This window comes from Chlamydomonas reinhardtii, chromosome 4, assembly GCF_000002595.2.
Source record: "Chlamydomonas reinhardtii strain CC-503 cw92 mt+ chromosome 4, whole genome shotgun sequence".
Classification (NCBI taxonomy): Eukaryota; Viridiplantae; Chlorophyta; class Chlorophyceae; order Chlamydomonadales; family Chlamydomonadaceae; genus Chlamydomonas; species Chlamydomonas reinhardtii.
Window position 1 is genome coordinate 2047636 of NC_057007.1, and position 18953 is coordinate 2066588.

The 18953-nt window shown below is 64.1% G+C and overlaps 2 protein-coding genes across 2 annotated transcripts; one reads left to right on the forward strand and one right to left on the reverse strand.

The window, feature by feature from the left end:
- Nucleotides 1-114: 114 nt before the first annotated feature.
- CHLRE_04g219050v5 (uncharacterized protein) lies at nt 115-15010 on the reverse strand. The gene is made up of 27 exons (XM_043061851.1): nt 14673-15010; nt 14497-14535; nt 13512-14180; nt 13271-13348; nt 12898-13073; nt 12298-12577; nt 12032-12127; nt 11657-11821; nt 11271-11417; nt 10930-11071; nt 10626-10762; nt 9818-10423; nt 9211-9633; nt 8121-8921; nt 7698-7889; nt 7167-7325; nt 6629-6913; nt 6269-6426; nt 5907-6024; nt 5287-5685; nt 5096-5158; nt 4915-4951; nt 4660-4792; nt 4356-4488; nt 3815-4107; nt 1806-3557; nt 115-1532 (listed from the first exon to the last, which is right to left on the reverse strand). Exons 1-27 carry the CDS (start codon nt 14767-14769, stop codon nt 1134-1136), a joined length of 7977 nt encoding a protein of 2658 aa, XP_042925203.1. The 5' UTR covers nt 14770-15010; the 3' UTR covers nt 115-1133.
- Nucleotides 15011-15320: 310 nt separating this feature from the next.
- Nucleotides 15321-18898, forward strand: CHLRE_04g219100v5 (uncharacterized protein). Its single transcript, XM_001692107.2, has 5 exons — nt 15321-15531; nt 15642-15745; nt 15832-15990; nt 16211-16273; nt 16568-18898. Exons 1-5 carry the CDS (start codon nt 15431-15433, stop codon nt 17776-17778), a joined length of 1638 nt encoding a protein of 545 aa, XP_001692159.2. The 5' UTR covers nt 15321-15430; the 3' UTR covers nt 17779-18898.
- Nucleotides 18899-18953: the final 55 nt, after the last annotated feature.

Genomic DNA, 18953 nt, shown 5'->3' on the forward strand with positions numbered 1-18953 from the left:
CCGGCTTCTAGCGTACCGTATATGCACATGACCATGCATTTGTGCCTTCCACGGCCTCCCACCTCCTGCCGCTGCTCGATAGGAAAGCGTGGGAAGGGGGGAAAGTATGGGACCCAAAGTGTCTCGGCTCACAGTCACAGCGCGAGTTCGGTCGCCAACTTGCAGCGACAGCTGTATCTTTGCTCATCATACTCATCAATACTAATCGGCTTATGAGTGCATGTCTCAGGCCGCAGCAGGTTGCCTGTCCCGCAATGGCGCGCACACGGCTTGCGGCTGCAATCACACCACAGGCTCTCAGCGGGCGGGCCCCAGGCACCAGACTGGCGCGGCTCCCGGACAAACCTCATAGGCGCAGCGCTTGTATTCAGTGGAAGGAATTGCTCGGCCATTTCGTACGGCCGGGAAGCCCTGCCAGTACACGCCTGCCTTTGAGGTTTGTAGCACGGTCAACCACAGCCTTCAGGCCCTCTGACCTCAGGGTTGGGGGCCTCAGGTCGCGCTTCACGTTATAGCCATTCATATGGGTGCTGCAGCGCTTGATACCCCGGTGGGAACATCCCGGGCTCGGTTCATGGCCCCTCCCGTCTCCCGACAAACGCGTACAACACAGAGCCAAGCCCAAGAAGAATGCATGACATGGATCCCAAGTCACACATCAAGCGCGCCCCCTCGGTGACATGTTCATACCTCCGACAACGGGCCTACATCATCTTCTGGTCTACCGCAAGATCTACTGCAGCTGGGAAAGACTGGGGGGTCGTTGGATTTCGGACTATGTTCGCTTTCCTTGGGCTTCCTGCTTCCATAGCCCGATAGCCGTGCCCCACAGCCGTGCCCCCACCTGTGGCATACGAACACGTTCAGGAAGTTCAGCCCCGCACTTGACCCCTAGCACCGATCTCTGTGCTGCTCTTCTACACTCCCCACTATGCATATCACGCGTGCGTCCCCCCCTCCACGAGCTACTCCAGCTACTCCAGCTACTCCAGCTACCCCTACAGTATCCGTACTACGTGAAACACAAAAAGTTATATTTCATGCCTTGTGCTCTTGTACAAAGCTGATAAAAGCTGATAAACAGCAATAGCCCAACTGTTTTACTGCGTGTGTGCAACCAACTCATGACCGCCTCAATGCCGGCCTGCAGTGCCTGCTGTCGCCAGTGCCGGCGGCGTGTAGGGCTGCACGGGGCAGCACGTGTCCGCAACGTCGGTCAATATACTCAGGGCACAGCCCGCCGCGCCGCCCGCCCCTGACCCGCAAAACTGAGACAGCGCCACGCCCGGATCAAGCTGAATGCACACGCGCGGCCGCGTGGGGTCCGGCGCCGCCGGGTTGCTGACGCTGGCAACGCCCCAGTCCGGCACCGCCACGTTCAGAACGGTGTCGTTGTTGGTCCACACCAGGCCCAGGGCGGTGCGCGCGGAGCGGTCGGCGCCGTTCTCCACGAACACGGTGCGCACTCGGGGTCGCACGGTGCTGTTGGTGCGGAACAGGACGCCGTTGAGGCGGGCGGCCGAGGCGCAAACCTGCGTGTTTGCATGGTTAGGTGTTAGGGCAACGGAAAAAGCATGTTCGTGTGTGTGTTAAGAAACAAAACGAAAGCCCGCCCAGACGACGCCGGAGTCGTGTGTGTGTGTGTGTGTGTGTGTGTGTGTGTGTGTGTGTGTGTGTGTGTGTGTGTGTGTGTGCATGCGGGCGCGGCCGTAGCAGGGCGTCAGCCTGGTGCGGCAGCCAGCTGCGATCGATCCCGCCTCTCTACCTTTGTCCCTCTTCCCCCACCCATTGCATTGCCCACTCACCCCTCCGGGGCTGATAGGTGTGTTGTTGCGGAAATAGAAGCAGTGCGAATTGGCGCGGCTGGTGTCCGGCACCACCTTGTCTAGCACGAACGCGGTTGCGTTGCGCGCGGTGACACAGGGCCGGAAGGGGAAATCGCGGTTGGCGGGAAGCGAGCAGTTGAATGACACAGGCACGATCGGGAAACACGACATGCTGGCTGGCGGCGGCGGGAAGGCGCGGCCGTCCTGCACTGCTGCCGTGAACACGATTCCTGGAGACGCGGTGCAGATGCCGTTTGCGGAGCGAGCGATGGACTCCAGTCGCGCGTTGAGCTGGTCACGGATGCGAATGCCGCTGCCGCGGGAAGTGAGGGTGTTGCACACCGTTATCCGGGTGGTGTCGCACGTGACGGCTGGGGCGGTTACGGCAGTTGGCCAGGCGGTTGCAAAATCCACCCGGCCTGTTGCGATCTGCGCCATACCGCTGGACACGGCAGCGGCGTAAGCAGCGCAGTGCGTTGGCCGCAAAAAGGCGAAACGCGGGTTGCCGGCGGCGTAGTCCAGAGTGGCGCATATCTGGCAGGTGGGCGGCGGCGGCGGTGGCGGTGAGGGCGGCGGCGGTGGCGGTGGAGAGGGTGGCGGCGGCGGCGGTGAGGGCGGCGGCGGGCTGGGCGGTGGCGGGCGGGGTGGCGTGGGAGGGCGCCTGGGCGGCGGAGGGAAGTCTGGTCGGTCTGGTGGTGGAGGCGGCGCTAATGATGCAATCGCCGGTGGGGGAGTACGGGACGGGGGCGGCGGCGAGGAGTAGTCGGTGTCGGGGATGGCGCACGACACGTCGTACGACGCGTTGCCCAGGCACTGCATGCCAAAGGTGTCGTTGCTGACCATGCGTACGGAGATGTCGTAGATGTGCTCGTTGGTGTCGAGGCTGCGGAAGCGCGGCAGGCACAGCTCCTCGTCGGGGCTGTTGCTGTAGTCGTACGTGTCCGGGTTGTACGGCATGAGGTACGGCTGTAGCCACGTGCGCGGGCCCTGCCCCTCGTCCTGCAGCAGCTTCTCAAGCTGCACGGGGACGAAGTCGAGCACGCCGCACACGCGCAGCACGGGACGGTACGGGTTGGGGTCGCACTCGGCCAGGGCAAACGGTTGGCTCCAAACCGCCCGGAAGTCGTTGGCGGCGCGGTTGATGACGGTTGAGATCTCCGCCGCGGCGGTACGACAGAAGTCTGGGTCGATGGGCCAGCCGTTGCCGTAGAGCGTCTGCGGCGTCGGCGGCGGCGGTCGTGATGGAGAGGGTGGGGGCTCCAAGCCGTCATTTGGCGGAGCGGCCGGGGGCATCTCCATGGGCGGCGACTGACCCAACGTCCCCTCCCGAGGCGTCATCACAATCTCCACGCAGCCGGTGCAGAAGTAGTCAACCGCCGGCGGCTCGCCAGCAGGTGGCTCCGCTTCTGGAGGTGACGGCGGCGGCACGGCCCCGGGCGGCAGGGCTGGCGCCAACGGTGCCGGCGGAGGTGGCGGCGGCGGTGGGGAGGACACCTCCGCGCAGGTCCGCGTGCTCTTGAACTGCACCTGCCCATTCTTATCCTGCAGGAAGGCCGAGACGCCGTAGCCGAGGCTGGTGTCGTTGCAGCCCGGCCCGCCGAACACCCGATCAATCCAGCGCGGCAGCGCGGCCACAAAGAACGGAGCCAGCTTTGGCAAATCCTCCACGGGCCTGCCGCCGCGAGCGAACCAGATACGATCGCGGTTGGGGACCTCGAAGACGCCGCACACCTGCAGGCGTCAAGGGCAACCGGCATGCGATGGGAGTGTCAACTGCGGCACTGATGCTAGAATGCGTGTTGCATGTTCCTCGTTGGGTTGCTTGCTGCTATTTAATCCAAACCTCAGCCGCTTTTTTAATGCCGCTGGCCAGCACTGCTGTCACACTGTACGCCTCCCCCCCCCGCTAGCTGCTGTTGCGCCCCCCGGCTCTCCCTGCTCTCCTTGAACTGACACCAGCGACATCAAGCAGAGCCGTGTGCACGCACCTGCATGCCCAGCCCGTCGCAGCCGCCTTCCGTGTCGCTGAAGGGTCGCCGCAACTTGACGCCCAACTCGAAGGCCGCCAGGTCTATTTCCCGTGCCACGTCGGACGCGAAGGGCACACACTCGGAAGACGGGAGGCGCAGCAGGGAGGATCTGCGTTCCTCAAAGGGCGGGCGGGTCGTGATGCGGATGTACACGCACGTGTCCGCCTTTTGGCGGTTTCCGAGCGGCGGTTGGCGCGGTGTGGCGGGGGGCCGCTGTGGCGGCGCCGGCGGTGCTGGGGGTGGCGCCGTGTCTGTGGTCATGGGCACGGTACGGCAGGTCAGCTCGTAACCACCAGAAACAGGGGCTAGCAAGTGATACGGCATGGGAGTGGGTCCAGGATTCCAGGCGTGGGGAGTTAAAGGACGGCGGCGCCTGGGCTGGGGCCGGGGCCGGGGCCGGGGCCGGGGCCGGGGCCGGGGCCGGGGCCGGGGCCGGGGCCGGGGCCGGGGCCGGGGCCGGGGCTGGGGCCGGGGCAGGGGCAGGACACGAATAACCTACCAAAGCAGCGCAGCTGCAGCGGGCGTTTGCTGGGGCACTCGCTGAGCACCGCGGACGGCGATCCTGCCGACGTCACACGGCCGAAGCTGCACTGAGACAGCCACTCGGCGCCGGGGGGGCAGGCAAGCCCGGTCTGCATGCACGCAAGACGGCAGCGGAATGCATGAGGTCAGAGAACGGGCTTGTCATGTGGCCGCGTGCTTGGGCCCGCACGCACACACACATCCATCCTTAAGACGGTCATAGCCAGCAGCGGTGCCTGCTGCAGGCTGCAGTCCTGTGCCCATTACTTTGTGACACGCACCAGCCAGCCCACGAGGTTGGTTGCATTGAGCTCCTGCGGGCCGCGAGATGCGCGGCCACCGCCACGGTAGCCCAGCGTGTGGCAGAGCAGGTCCACAGTCGGGCTGGTGGGCTCCAGCATTTCGTTGTCGAAGCTGCGTGGCAGCGACGGCACAGAACTCATTGAGACGGCCATGTTGCCTTACTTGCGTCGGCGTATCAAGGCTGGAGAGACGCGAGAAGTATGCAGGTGTAGTAGAGAGGGCATCTCACTCACCATATCGGCTTCCCATCGCCGTCAATTGTTACCTCAACTGCGGCATCACAGAAACAAGGGGGGGGGGCGCGGCCGTAAGCGCCACGCAGCCAATTTGCAGTACTGTATGCCGGGTCGAAATAAACGCGCAGAAGGTGGACATTCTCCCCGATTACGGAGTACCGGGAACAAACGGGCACACCTCTGCCAGTGTTCGGGTCGCCGTCGGGGCCGTCAACCAACGCCACGGACAGCTCGGGCGGGTCTGTTGGCACAGACGAGCGAGGGAACATAACCCGTTAAACCTTAGCCATAAAGTTACTGGATCCTGAACATCCCCACTTCAAAGTACAGTTAGAGGCACGAAGAATCAGCAGCAAGCCCTAAACTTACCATAGGTGCAATTGACGGTCACGAGGCTCCGGCACATGGCCACAGGCGCCAGGCTGCCTGTGCAGCCCCGCAGCGAGCTAGCGCCCGCCACGCACCGCACGTCGCGAAGCACCTGCGTCTGACTCAGCAGCCCCAGGCTCGCCACGCCCCACTCGTCGTACGGCAATGCCGTACCGCTGCCGAAGCCCGCCTGCCGGCACGCCAGGGTGGCGGCCGTGTCGTCGAAGGCGCCTGGGTGGCAAACGGGCAGCCAGGCGGCGGCCGATGGCACGTACGACCACACATAGCCCACGCTGCCGTCGTCCTCCGCAAGCTGACCGCCCCAGCTTTGCGTGTCTAGCGACCAGGTGTGGGGAATCATGCTGGTGGCGATCTCGGGCAGAGGGCGCGTCTCCGTGCCTGCAGGTTACGATGGGAAAAGCGAAAGGAAGGGGTTGGCGGTTATTAGCCATACTGCTGTTGAGGAGTAGGTGGAGCGGCAAGGCATGTGCACCCCTGCGGAGGATGCATGACGCCGCAACGTTTTCACAATCGTGCTAAAGAATGTCAATGAGGATTCAAACAATCAAAGTGGACATGACTTGTGGTGTGTCAGGTGCCGTCGGCAGGCCGGCACTCACTGAAACAGCGCACGCCCATGTCGTTGGTGTGCGTGCACGTGCGGTCCACAGCGGCACCCCGCGACGAAGCGCACTCCGAGAATTGCGCATGAATGGAGACGTTGCAGGACACGTCGCTCTGCACTCGTAACAGGACCGAAGTGCGTCAACATTTGTCAGTTTCAAGAAAGCAAGACGTCTGTGCGGACCGCTCACACCTGGTCACACACGACGAGGGCAGGCAGCAGTACGCCACACGAACGCAATTGCCGCCACGAATGCACTCAACTAACCGATCCGTCAACCTTTGGTCTGCCTGGGGATCCCGTCGCAGGCGGGGAACGAGGCGAGGAGGGGGAGCAGGGGGAACCGAGGTCACTCACCATCAGGATGAGAGCGGCACTCCTCGGGGCGGGCTGGAACACGGCAATGCCGGTACTAAAGCCCAGAGTGCGGCACACCAGCTCCGCCTCCACATCTCCAAAGGCGGGCAGGCCGCACACAGTGCCCCACTGCCCCCCAGCCTCCAGCTGGACCTCGACTGCGGCGCGAGGGGCGGGGACAGCGCGTCGGCGCGTCATTTAACGGGGCGCAGGGACACAGCAGCGTTTCAGTGCGTGAAGGCATTCATCGGGTCCACAACCAAGACAGGCAAGGCCAGTGGGAGCGGACTACGATGAAGTGGCGGGTATCAACGGGGCCATGCACAGGATGCCAGGCCTGTGCCAAGGTACGGTACGCACCTCGCCCAGCAGCGCTGGAGAAGCCACCGCTCAGCCGGACTCCCAGGTACGCTGCCGAGACTGATCCCAAGCCCGAGCTTGGGTCCGTTCCTGGCAGGCTGCTGCCCGCCGAGCCCACCAGGAACAGGTCGAAGGAGCCGTCGCCGCCGCACGCCTGCTGCTGGTCACCCCCGCACCGCGTGCTGCACTCGCCCTGCGGCGCCACCCCCAGCAGCGCGGCCGCAGGCTGCGGGTCGAAGGCGGCAAGGCAGGTGGTGCCGTCCGCGAGGCCGTACGCCTTGAAGCCTGCGGGTTTGGGTTGGGTTCGGTTGGGTTGGGTTGCGTTGGGTGGATTGGGAGGATGGCCGGATGCAGGCACCATTCAGTATTGCGAGGACCGCGAGTACGGCATGGTACGTGGGCGCTCACAGTTAGCAGTGTTGTTGAAGACACACACACACACACACACACACACACACACACACACACACACACACACACACACACACACACACACACACACACACACACACACGCGCACGCGCACGCGCACACGCACCTCCCGACCGCGCCGCCTCCGCACACAGCTGCGCCGTCATGTTGTCGACTTCGTACATCAGGCAGTACGGCAGGATGGCACCGCCGCCGCTGTCGCCGGCCGGGTCAGTGGCGGCGGGGTACCGTGGGTCCCCGTCGAAGCACCCCACGTAGGTGTCGCCTGCGGTGGCATGTATGCGGCATGTACGGGGCATGGGGTTGGGGTTGGGGTTGGGGCCCAAGGCGTAGGGCGCATGGGGTGGGGCCCAATGTGTAAGGTGCGTGGGCGCCACCTGCCGGGCCACGCACGCACAAATGCACAATTGCGCCCAAGGCAGGAGGCCGGCAGGTGCGTGCTGTTTGCTGCGGACTCGCCTGAGGAGAAGGGCAGGCCGGGGGCGCGTGCACGTGCACATGCGCCGCCCTTCCCAACCACGCACTACCACTTTAGAACCTCTCCCCACCACCGCCAACGCCCTACACCGTCAGGCATGCCGAGTCCTCGTCACAACTATCTGTACGGCAACACAAGGTACGTGCTATCATCGCTCACGTGTCAGGATGGCGATGGGCCAGTTGGGCCTGAAGAAGCCGCTGGGGAAGGGCGGCGGGCTGCTGATGGTCACGGACCCCACGCCCTCGTCCCAGGGCGGCGGCGCGTCGCCGGACGCATGGTCGGGAGGTGCTGGGCCTTGGGGAGGGTACGGCACGTTGGGTGCAGGCGAGGGCGGGCTCGGGGGCCCGGCTGCGCGGGCACAGGCATGTTGTGAGCGAGGTTGCGCATGTGTGTGTCGGGAAGGGGGGGGGCAGACTTGACGCCAAGGGCAACGCACGGCAGCGCTCAGCACGGCGGCAGCATGCATGGCCGCACGGTATCGTGCATACCCGACAGAAAACACATCGCGTGCGCGTCAAGTTCAGGCAGCCAATACCCCTGGATGCAGGCCAACCCAGGCATACGGCGGTACGCACTCACGTCTAGGTGCGCGCGCCCAGCCAAAGCGCGGCGCATATAAGTTGTACAGGTCGTTCAGTTGGCCCAGATCCAAGGCGGTTGTGTAAACCGCCGCAACCGCCAACCGCCCCTTCACGAATGTGTTGTTGTCGCGCCAGTCAGCGCCAAGCACCAAGTTGTCGGGCTGAACTGAAACCCCCGGCGGCGGTACCGACTGGGAGGCGATCAGCTCCACGCCTCCGGGAAAGGTGCCCACGCCGCCATTGCGCGGCTGCGAGCTGCGGTACACCGCCGCCGCCGTACCGCCCGGCTGTCGTACAAAGACGTACATCGCCCACTCATCGTACGAGGCAGGCATGACGAGCTTGCCGAAGGCCTGCCCTGCCTGGTTGTCGTACAGGAAGCTGCTGCTAGTGTTGCCGCGTGTTGCCACCTGGAACGCCGCCTCAAAGTCATAGTCCGTCGGGGTGCGGCTGATTTGGATGAGGCTGTACGAGTCTGTGGGACGAGCCGATACCGGCACGTCCAACTTCGCCACCACCAGGAGAGTGAACGGCGCGGTTCGGGCACTGCTCCAAGCCGGCAGGTTGACACCCAGCCTTCCAAGGCAGCTACGGCCGTCAAAGACCACGCTGCCGTACCCGCCGCCCGCCTCCGTACTGCTGTTGTCGTAGCCGCAGGTACCAGACATGGTCAGCTGCAGCGGCTGGGTCTGGTCCTGGGTGCGGGGGTCGCGCCAGGCGGTGACGCCCTGCGAAGAGGTTCGGACGCCCTCATATGCGTCGAAGAGGGCCGACTGCGGAGCCAGGCCGGGCGGGGGCTCTGCAAGAAAGCATGGGGGAACATCAGGGACACACGGCACGCGGGGTGGGGTTGAGATTACTCACTGCGCTTGCATGGCTTTGTCTGGTTACGGTTGTCTGGCTGGCACGCAACATGAACAGGGGGTCGGGGGCGGCTGAGTGCTGATGCGCCTCAGCAGTGAGGAGCTCGACCCTGCCCCCTGTGCTTTCCTAAGAAAGGAGCTCAATAGCAGAATGCATGGGTGACGAGACGGACTCGCGGACACACTTCACCCAGACACTACTGCTGGACATGCGGCCGGGCTCACCCCAGTTGCACTCCACAGAAGCCAGCCGCAGGCACCGCCCATACTCCACAAACACGCCGCTGCAGTCGCCGATGCCGTTGCTCTCGCCCCCGCACGTCACGTTCGTAATCATGGCTGTGAGTTGCTTCCGCAGGTTCACCACGGCCCTGCCAGCCCGGCCGCCGGGGAAGCCGGCGGCGCGGCACGCGAGCGCAGCGGCGGCGTCGTTCCAGCCGTCACCGCCGCTGCCACCGCCCGCCGCACACACGGGCAGCACAGGTCCGTGGCTTGTGGCAGCCCACACGAAGCCGCGTGGCTTGTCCACGGACACGAGCGGCGGCATGCCGCCGGCGTAGGCACTGAGGTCGGCGCTGACGCCCAGCACGCCGTGAGCGTAGGGAAGCACGGTCTGCGCCAGGTCACTCAGCCTGGCAGTCCGGGTGGCTGCATATTCAAAGGGAGGGTGCGGGAAGGACCAAATGAACGTCAGGATTGCTGGGCGCGCGACAGGAAGAATCGTTCGCAACCCAGATTTGAGGTGTTGGTATAGGTTTACAGGCAGCCACAGAGAGACTGCACGCAACTAGGCTCAGCCGAGGATACACTGCATGCACCCCCACGCACGCACCAGACTTGGGCCGAGGCGGCTGCGGTGGCGGCGGCGGAGGCGGCGGTGACACGACCGGCGGCGGCGAAGGCGGCTGCGGTGGCGGCGGCGGTGCGGGCGTGCAGAAGGCCGCGGCCACGCGCTCGCAGCCGCGGTCCTCCTCCACCACCCCGCGGCACTGCAGCAGCGGCACGTCACTGCCGCCACGGTCAGGGCAGCTCAGGCCCGTCACCGCGCCTCCAGGAAGGTGGAGCGCCTCCACAGCCGAATCCGCGCCGCCGGCCGCGACGTAGCCGCCCGCAAAGCCCACGTCGCGGCACAGCCGCGCTGCTTGCGCGTCTCCCCAGCCGCTGCTGCCGTCGCCTGCGCACAGCGGCACCGCGGGCACCGCAGCGATGCCGGTGATAGGGTCGTAGAGCTTGGGGTCGCTGCCGCCGCCGCCGCTGCTGCTCGCGCCGCCGCCTGTGCCCAGGCCACTGTCAAAGGAGACCAGCCAGGCATAGACGACGATGGCGCCGCCGCCGGTGTTGCGGACGGAGATGGCTGGCCAGCTGCCGTCCGTGTCGGGGCCCGCCAGGGCTGCCAGATCCATGCCTAGGCCGGAGAGGGCGGGCAGCTCCAGGCGGCCTGTGCGTGCGGCGCATGCGGTGGCGGGTGGGCGGGTGAGCGGGGTGCGCAACGTGGCATTGGTGGGAAGGTAGGCTCCTGGGCCGCGTGCAGGGGCAGCACAGCAGCAACTGGCATGCATGGTGTGTGCACGTGCGCGTATTGGTGTGCATATGTTCCCGTCCGTGTGCTCTTGCAACACGTGTGCCGTACACAAACTCACGGGGCGCGTTGGGCCGCAGTGCCTTCACACACGCCGCCGCCTCCGAGTCATAGCTGAACTTGTACTTGGGGTGGCCGGCCAGTACGTCGTACAGCAGGGCGCACGGGCTGGATTCAGAAGTGTCGTACACGTAGTACCTGCAGATAGACACACACGTGCGCACAATGGAGCGCAGTGGCCGGCCGTAGCCACTACAGCCCAAACGAACCGATGTCCGCCGTCCGGAACTGTCTCCTGGTCCCAGGTCCAGGCGCCGCCACAACCTGCACAGCGCACTGCTTCCCTGATAGCCATGCCAACTTACTGACACTGTGCGTTGAGGTCACATGCCGCCGCGCAATCCTCCTGGGTCGCGAAGCGGTCACCCACGCCCAGCACACGGCCGCGCAGGTCCCAGCCGTGGGTGCAGACGTAGTTGCCGCGGCTGCTGACAACCGGCATGCCAGCTGTGTGCATTTGTAAGCGCGGAGGGCGGCACGGGGTGTGTTGATTGAATAACGGTAGGCAGGAGCGCGCAAGACTTGGCACGCGGGTCCAGCTACTTTAACCTGCCTCTGTTTGTGTGATTGCTAGGGCATTACAGCTGCGAAGGCACACGGGGGAAGGAGCATCAGGGCACGAAAAAAACCCAAGCCACCGCCGTACCGTCGTCGAGGACTTGGGACACAACAGGCGGCGTGATGCACACGGTCGTGTCGGGGTTGTGGCCCGACTCGCCGTACTCGTCGGAGCTGACCGCGTCCTCAGACGTGGCGTTGGTGACCAGGAAGTCTGATTTCAGGTAGCACGTTCCTGTTGATGGGTGGGAGCGTGCGCGCATGCGTTGGTTGGGTGTAGGCACCAGCGCCAGCGATGGCGCTTGGCGGCGCAAGGTTGAGGGGACGCATCTTTCCACTAGTGTCGTCGACAAAGCACAAGTCACCAACGCAGCGGCTGTCCTCGGTTGCAATGCCACCCCCTCCCCCGCCCCCTGCCCGGGCCCCCCGTCTCCGTGGCGCACGGCAGCTGGGCCCCCATTATCACCCACGCACCTAGCATTCCGTCGTACACGATGAATTGGCAGTCTCTGGGCTGGCGGTTGAGGCAGGCCTGCAGGCAGCTGCCCACGGAGCTTGCGGCTGGGCCGTCCGTGGCGCCCAACACCTCCAGGACGCGCCCAGCGACATAGGTCGTGTCCAGGCACACTGGCTCCATGCCTGTGGGGTGCTCGTGCGTGATTGTGTGTTGCAAGCCATGCGTGCGGACAACGCATTGCTCACACCACGCCTAGGACTTTGCACCACGCCATAGCCCCGCGGCGGCGGCCTGGTAGCGCACTCAACAGGCTGACACCCATGGTCAGAGCAGTGACAGCCTTCAGCGCGTGCACAACGCACACGTGCGGTCAGGACATATGAACTGCTGACCTGGCGGCACGACAGGTGGCGGCGGCGGTGGCGGCGGTGGTGGCGGAGGAGGGGTCGGAGGCAGCTGCGGCGGCGGATTAGGCGGGGGCGAGCTTCCTGCGCGGGGCGGGCATCGTGCGGCAGGGCCGGGCCGAGGCTTTGTGTTAACTTCTTGACACGGCCCAGAGCACCTGCCCCGGCTCCTTGTATCACGTGTCACACGTAACTGGATAAAGCAGTGCCAAGTGTGCCCTTGCCTCACACCTCGTTGCCTTTTCCACACTCACTCTCGCCCCAAGCCACCAGGAACTGCAGCGCGGGCGGGCCGCCGCTGCTACTGCCAGTGGCGCCCCCGACGCTGCTGCTGCTGCCGCTGCCTGCAGCCGTGTAGCTGTAGCTGCCGATGTAGCCGTTGGCGTCGGGCGTGCACTGCGAGTTGCGGGTCAACCACGTGCCCCACACAGCGGTCTCGCTGTACGCCAACGCGCCCGCCACTGTCACCTCCAGTTCTAGGTCCAACTGCAGGGAGCGAGAGCCCGTGAACCAGCGCACACACACGTGGTACGTCTGCAGCAGGGCACAGGGGACACGGGGGGCAAGGAGCCACATGGCGCAAATTCATTTGCTGTAGCGAAAGGACGCATTCAAAAGGGGGCAATGCAGACACACCCGCCCGCCCAAGAGTGGATAGCACAGCAGAGCAGGGGTGCATGGGTGCACACAAGCGCTGGGGAAGCAGCGTGCATGGGGGCAAACGAGATAACCCAGCCACCCAGCCACCACCAACCACCACCAGCCCGCAAGAGGCACCAGGCTGACGGCCACGGTGTCCCCTGTGCCAGCGCTTTGCCCAGCACGCCCGCACCCCCAGCATGCATCATCCATACCGTCGCGTCAGGCGTGCTGCCACGCGGCCAATACACGCGCTCCCAGCTCGTCCTGTTGTCCAGGTTGTTGCCGCCGTACAGCCCGCCGCGTACGGAAGTGTGATCATAGCCGAGCTCGTAATCCACACCGTCGTACGTCCAGCCCACAACAATATCCAAGTCAAGGAGCCCGAGATCTGCACACACCATGAACATTGGGCATACCGGTGTGTCACAGCGGGATTGCGGCCGCCGCCGCAGGCGGGAAACAGGTTCAAGACCCCAACACGTGTACTGCGTATGACACGCAACCCGTGTCTGCAGTAGGTAGCCCAGTCCGGCCGTGCAACAGTTGGGGCGGAAAACCAGTATGTGTAACAGCCGGCCGTCGCACCTGGTGGGGCCTCGCCAGGTGGCGGCGCGTCCAGCTCGGGGGGGCTCGGCAGCGGGGGCGAGGGCGGGGGCGAACCCCCTGCACGGGGGCATGCAGGCACGGTCCGATGTAAGCAAAACACCTGCCCAACATGCTGCCATACCCCACACCGTTGTCCTGCGCCGCCACTCCACTCTCCGTGCACACCGATCCATACACGCCTGTGCTGCTGCTGCTGCCATGTATGCTTGCTGCCACTCACCCTTGTCGCACACCACCGCCGTCACCGAGGCGCAGTCGCCAGCACCCGCCCAGTCCACGAGCTCCGCTTGGCAGTACGCCAGTGAAGTGGCCCAGTACGGACAAGCCACGTTCCGTACAATGCGAAAGTTCCCCACGCGTCCCGGCCCGAAGCTGAGATTCGGGTACGTGGCATTGCTGCCAGTGCCATTGCCACCGCCGACGCCGCCACCGCTACTGCCACTGCCGCTGCTGCTGCCCGTGGCCACCTGACGGCCGCCGGCCAGACCCGCCGCGCGGCACGCCAGCGCCGCCGCGATGTTGTCAAACCCTGGGAGGCAGACCGGGATGCCGGTCGGGTTGCCGGCAGGGAGTGGTGCGCCGGTTTCGTTGGAGGGCGCGACGGCAGCAATGATGTAGCCCAGCCCGCCCGCCGTAGCGTTTGTGAGCGGCACGAGTACGCCGTTTGGGTAGGTGGCGTTGGGGCGAATGTAAGCGAATGGGTAGAGGCTGAGGCGCGCGCCGGCTATTGTGTAGACGACGGAAGGCGGCGCCGGGGGTCGAGGTGAGGGCGGCGGGCGGGAGGCGCGGGGCGGCGGGGAGACAGGTGGCGATGGCGAGGGTGGAAGGGGAAGTGATGGCAGTGGCGGTGGCGGGTCCGAGTTTCTACGGACCAGTGGTGGGGGTTCGTCTGCACGTTATAGAGACGTAGGGTGAGGAGGGGGAAGGGTAAGCGCACGTCACTGGCTTGTGGGCTTGTGGCACATGAGCAGCGAATCGTCGGGAGCGTGACCATGTTGGTCAACAGCGCATTTGGCAAGTCCTGTTATCTGTAGACCATCGACAACAGTCCATGGACCAGATCTCGCACTTCCCCTGCCAAATGTGTCGTGCTTTCAAGGGGTAGGCTCCCTACTGCACAAGCGTGCCCAGTGCGCTCAGCAGTGCGCTGCTAACGTCCGGCGCCCGCCCATACCCCTAGCCCGCCAAAGCACAAACCCGCTTACCCGCCGGGGCTACAGCGTCGGAAAAAGGAGGTGGTGCATCTGCAAGGGAAGTAAATAGTTTTGGCAAGCGGCGGCGCAGGGTAACTGCTGCCAGTCCTTCGCGCCATCGGCGTTGCTCGCGAGAGTAACACAACACAGCACACAAGTCGGCGAGGTAGCTAAGGAACTATGCCTACCTGATGCAGCGATTACGTGCGTAGGTAGGGTGCAGAGCGTCGCCGAGCACACGAGCGCGAAGAAGAACCAGCCCGGATGAATATTTTCCGAGTGCATTGCACACATAATGAAAGCCAAATTTGTATCAATGAAGTGGATGTCAGCCCAGTTTGCTTAACTCTACTGGGGAAGCTCCCGACGGCCTGCTAAGGAATGCATTTTCTGGAAGTCTGCTTAGGTCACAGAAGTTTAAGATAAAAGCCAGTCGACAGAGGCGCTGCAAGGAGATAAGCCTGAGAAGCTTCTTCGTCTCACTCTGTGACTCGTCCCGCGCGACGTTCATAACGCAGGTCGACAGAATCTACTTATCATAATGTTCTGAAACCCTCATGTCACATAAGATAAATGCGTTTCCTTGTGGGCAACACCTCGCGATCGGGTTTGAGAGGCGGGCGCTTCCGATCTCCGATTTGCCTTGCCGGGCCCGGGCACCCGTCAGGCTGAGCTCGTCAGGTGCTACGAGTGTAGACATTGACAATGTGTTTATACTGGCCGTCGCATGCTGTTCTGGGGGAACGGCCCCGGCACTGTACGCCACAGGGGAGAGCGGGGGGGGGGGGTCGGAGCGCGCCGCTGTATGGCAAATAACGGCAAATGCGGGCCCAGTTGGCTTGCGATAGGAATAAGCTTGCACGCACTTACATAGCATTGTAATGGTTAACTGACAAAGCATAGGCCCAAATGTAGTGAGCGTGCGCAAGTGCAGCGCAACAAAGCTATGCAACAACACGCGCTCACACTGAGGTTCCTTGACGCCGGTCTGGAAACACGATATCGCTCGCAAAGACTGCAAGCCTTTTTCCGGACGCTAGACACAAGGTGCGCGCAAGTGTTGCCTGGGTCCTTGCCTTATGTCCTCCTTTTACAAGTTGTCATTGCTTGGAAGTATCTCTCATGTGCACTCTGATCTTGACGTTGCTTGTTTTCAGATACCTGGCAGCGCAATCCATCCTAGCAGCAGGATTCTTCATTTCACAGCCACTGCTGTTCCCGTCGATAGACTTCCATTGGGCTAATGTAGCATATCCAGCCGGTAAGATTAAACCGTCCATGGGACGCATTTCGCAGATGTTCCCCGCAGTCTGTCGCCTGACACGCCCAACTTGTCCTCAACCACAGTGTGCATCATCAACTGGCTCCTGATTTCGCGGCTGCTGCCTCGGTGCTGGTATGAGCGACACCGCCACGGCCTGCAGCTGACTTTCAGGGCACTCGTGGACTGCCTAGTTGTCGTGGGCCTGCCATACTGGTCACCGCCCGTGCCTGTGCGGTCGCTGGGTGAGCGGGGGTATTGCCTCAGATTGCTTGCCCTGTCCCAGTCATGACATGGATGGTGAAAGTCGTCGCTTGAAAAAGTTGAGAGTTGGGCTGATGGCGAGCGGGCGATGGTTGCGCCGTTGCGGTGGGAAGCCGGGGAGAAACTGCTTTTGCCTTCCTTGCAGCCACCCGATGCGCCGGCTGCCTGTGTATGCTTCTTGTGATACCGCGGCACGCGTAGGCACATTCTTCACACACCTAGTGCTGACGTCAGGCGCTGGCACGCTCATATGGGCCTCAATAGGTGAGTCCCCGGGCCGGGGCCCACTGCTGCTTGGCGGCTGGCACCACGCCCTCGGCGTTCCCCCGGCACGCACACGCGCGCGCGTGCCGCCTCGCTCACCCCCTCTCCCTGCCGCACCACGCCTCCTGACATTACATGACATTGCATCCCTGCACTCTAAAAGCCATCGCCGCCATCATCACTACAGCTACTACCTGCTTCCTGTCTCCCTTCACCAGTCCAGCTGCAAGCCTGCAACCCGCGTGAACTCGTGACGGAAATCCCCCCCCCCCGCTTTCCCCCCACTGCCTGCAGGCTGGCCGCTGCTGCTGCAGCACCATCTCCCCTACAATCTGGCGGCTGCCACGGGGTTCTCAGTCTTCGTGGCACCGCACGTGTGCTCCGTGATCCATCAGAACGCCTTGGGAGGCGCCTACGTCCGCTCCGCCTGGGCCGCGCTCGGCCGCTTAGGGGTGCTATCCTCGCAGCTGCGCGCACTGCTTGTGACACAGCTGCCAGTAAACGCTGTGATCCCGGCATTCGGCGGTGCCGGCGGCAGTGGTGCAGCGGGCGGCCTTGAAGCTGGAAGCACAGCCAACGCTGGCGCCCCGCTGACAGACGTGACGGCAGGGGCTGCGGGTGCGTGTGTGTTCAGCGGCCCAGACCAGGACCCAGGCGCAGGCACAGGCGCAAGCTTGGGCGCCGGTCACGGATGCGTGTTGGGGCGGGCGCCAGGCGCGGGTGGCTGGGCGGCTGCGGCAGCGCTGTCGGATGCACCGGCGATGGCGCTCGTCCAAAGCGCGGGGGAGGAAGGCATGTGCCTGGCCACCGTGACCCTGGCGCAGCTGCTGTTCGGGTTCGTGTTCCCCACCATTCTTGTGTACGTGCTGGAGGGCTACTCGCGTGACTACTTCTGCCAAGCCGTGGCGTACGGCGGGGCTGCAGGCAGCGGCGGCTGGGGCGGAGGCAGCAGCCGTGTGGGCGGCGCGACGAGCAGTCGCACCGGTAGCAGGCGCAGCAGCGGCGACGGTGGCGGCGGTGCGGGCGAGGGCAGCCAGGGAGAGGCAGAGCCGGGTGCTCAGCGGAGGCGAGGTAACGGGCCGGCCGCCGCAGTAGATGCGGCGGCAAGCCCTCGGGTTGCGCGGGAAGGTGCCGCTGGTGCTGTGGGGGCCTCAGAACGAGGGCAGCCCGGCCCCCTGCAATCGCGGCCGCTGCTGCTGCTGCCCACAAGTGAGCGGGGGCTGTGCGCGGACCTGGACCTTCTGCAGCGCGGGCTGGGCGGGCTCGTGCTGGTCATGCTGGTGCTGCTGCTGTGGGAGCTGCTGCTGTTCCTGCACTTCCTGCTGCTGCCACAGCTGCTTCGTGCCGCAATGGCGGGCGGCTACCTGGAGGGTGCCGTGTCAGCCGCCGCGTCTGCAGGCGCGATGCCAGTGGCGGAGGTGGCGGCGACGGGCACGGCGGCGGCAGCAGCGGTAGCAGCAGAGGTGGCAGCGGCTGCTGCCGGCGCCGCTGCTGGAGAACTGTAGACTGCATTGCCAGTGAAGGCGGCCTGCGGAATGTGTTATAATGCCTTAGTCTTGTACTGAACACTACTTGTTGTGCGAGTGCGAGTGTAAGGTGCCAGCCGCAAGGCGTCATCATGCCGGGGATCACCTTGATTGCGTCCATGCTTCCTGATGCAGATTGCCAGGAACCTTGCTTGTGAATGCAAGCAAGGGATGATGCACTGCATCCGCGAGGGTGCTTCACGCATCTTACTAGGCATCAAGTGAAATGCAACCGAGACTGCCTTGCGCTTCGCTCTTGTCGTTTCGTGCGTCATTGGTTTTACAATCATGCAGTCTCTCCTGCCCACGTGTTGTGATCGGATGCATGCGACTATCTGAGTGCGCGTTCTCGTGTACATGTTTACAGGAAGGACGGGGGCGGAGGAACTTTGTGGTGAACTGCTCGCCCAAGATGATGGCTTTGGCCGGTTTGTTGGAGACATGGGTGAACGGCCTAATTGATCCATGAGTACTGCGGCTGTTTTTTTGCGCTGTGCTGTGTCTGCTGGAACAGTGGTTACACCTGATGGTCGGAGGCTGCATTAACCGACCCCAGCTTCGTCCGGAAGATGAAGTAGGATCGAAGCCTTCGGCCTCAGATGATAGACGCGTGTGCGCTCGGCTCACAGCGCCCGTGGCGCTCACGGAGGCAACCTCTCGTGTCAGCCTTGAATTGGCAAGTGTGGAGTAGCAACGTGGGCGCTGCTAGGATGGAGGTTTAGTGACTTGCTTCGTACTGAGAGACGAGCAACAACCGATAGTGAGTCATGAGTGATTCCTATGCAAGTATTGCAACAAGCTGTACCAGGGGACCCCTGGGCGGCCTGGCGTGGCTGAGGGCCGGTAAGCGGCTCTAGCGGCCAACACCGCAACACGTGCCAGCATGATGTGATGATGGCATAACGCGCTGTGGCAGGGGTGCGCTATGGTTAGGATGTGGCTGTCGTCAGAAGTGTCCCACTGCCCCTGGCACTGGCGGCAGGGGACTTGGCGGGAAACACTGGGCGGGGCCCGTGGCTGCCCGTGTCGCACGTCGCGCAAAACCCAGCAGCTTCCGCGCCCGCCTGCTTTGACCTACACCATGTAAACTGCATCTGTTGCAGGAACATTGCATGCGGTAGGCTGCACAACAGGCTCATCCACGCGGGTTTGTG

What these genes read in the sequence shown, in the direction of transcription:
- CHLRE_04g219100v5 (XM_001692107.2), top strand. Translation starts at nt 15,431, where the DNA reads ATGCAACAACACGCGCTCACACTGAGGTTCCTTGACGCCGGTCTGGAA. An exon ending in TAATGTAGCATATCCAGCCG is followed by an intron (nt 15,746 to 15,831) that starts GTAAGATTAAAC and finishes CCTCAACCACAG; the next exon opens with TGTGCATCATCAACTGGCTC. An exon ending in GCTCATATGGGCCTCAATAG is followed by an intron (nt 16,274 to 16,567) that starts GTGAGTCCCCGG and finishes CACTGCCTGCAG; the next exon opens with GCTGGCCGCTGCTGCTGCAG.
- CHLRE_04g219050v5 (XM_043061851.1), bottom strand. Translation starts at nt 14,769, where the DNA reads ATGCACTCGGAAAATATTCATCCGGGCTGGTTCTTCTTCGCGCTCGTG. An exon ending in ACTGCGGCCCAACGCGCCCC is followed by an intron (nt 10,424 to 10,625) that starts GTGAGTTTGTGT and finishes CCGCACGCACAG; the next exon opens with GCCGCCTGGAGCTGCCCGCC. An exon ending in CGACCCGAACACTGGCAGAG is followed by an intron (nt 4,952 to 5,095) that starts GTGTGCCCGTTT and finishes GTGATGCCGCAG; the next exon opens with TTGAGGTAACAATTGACGGC.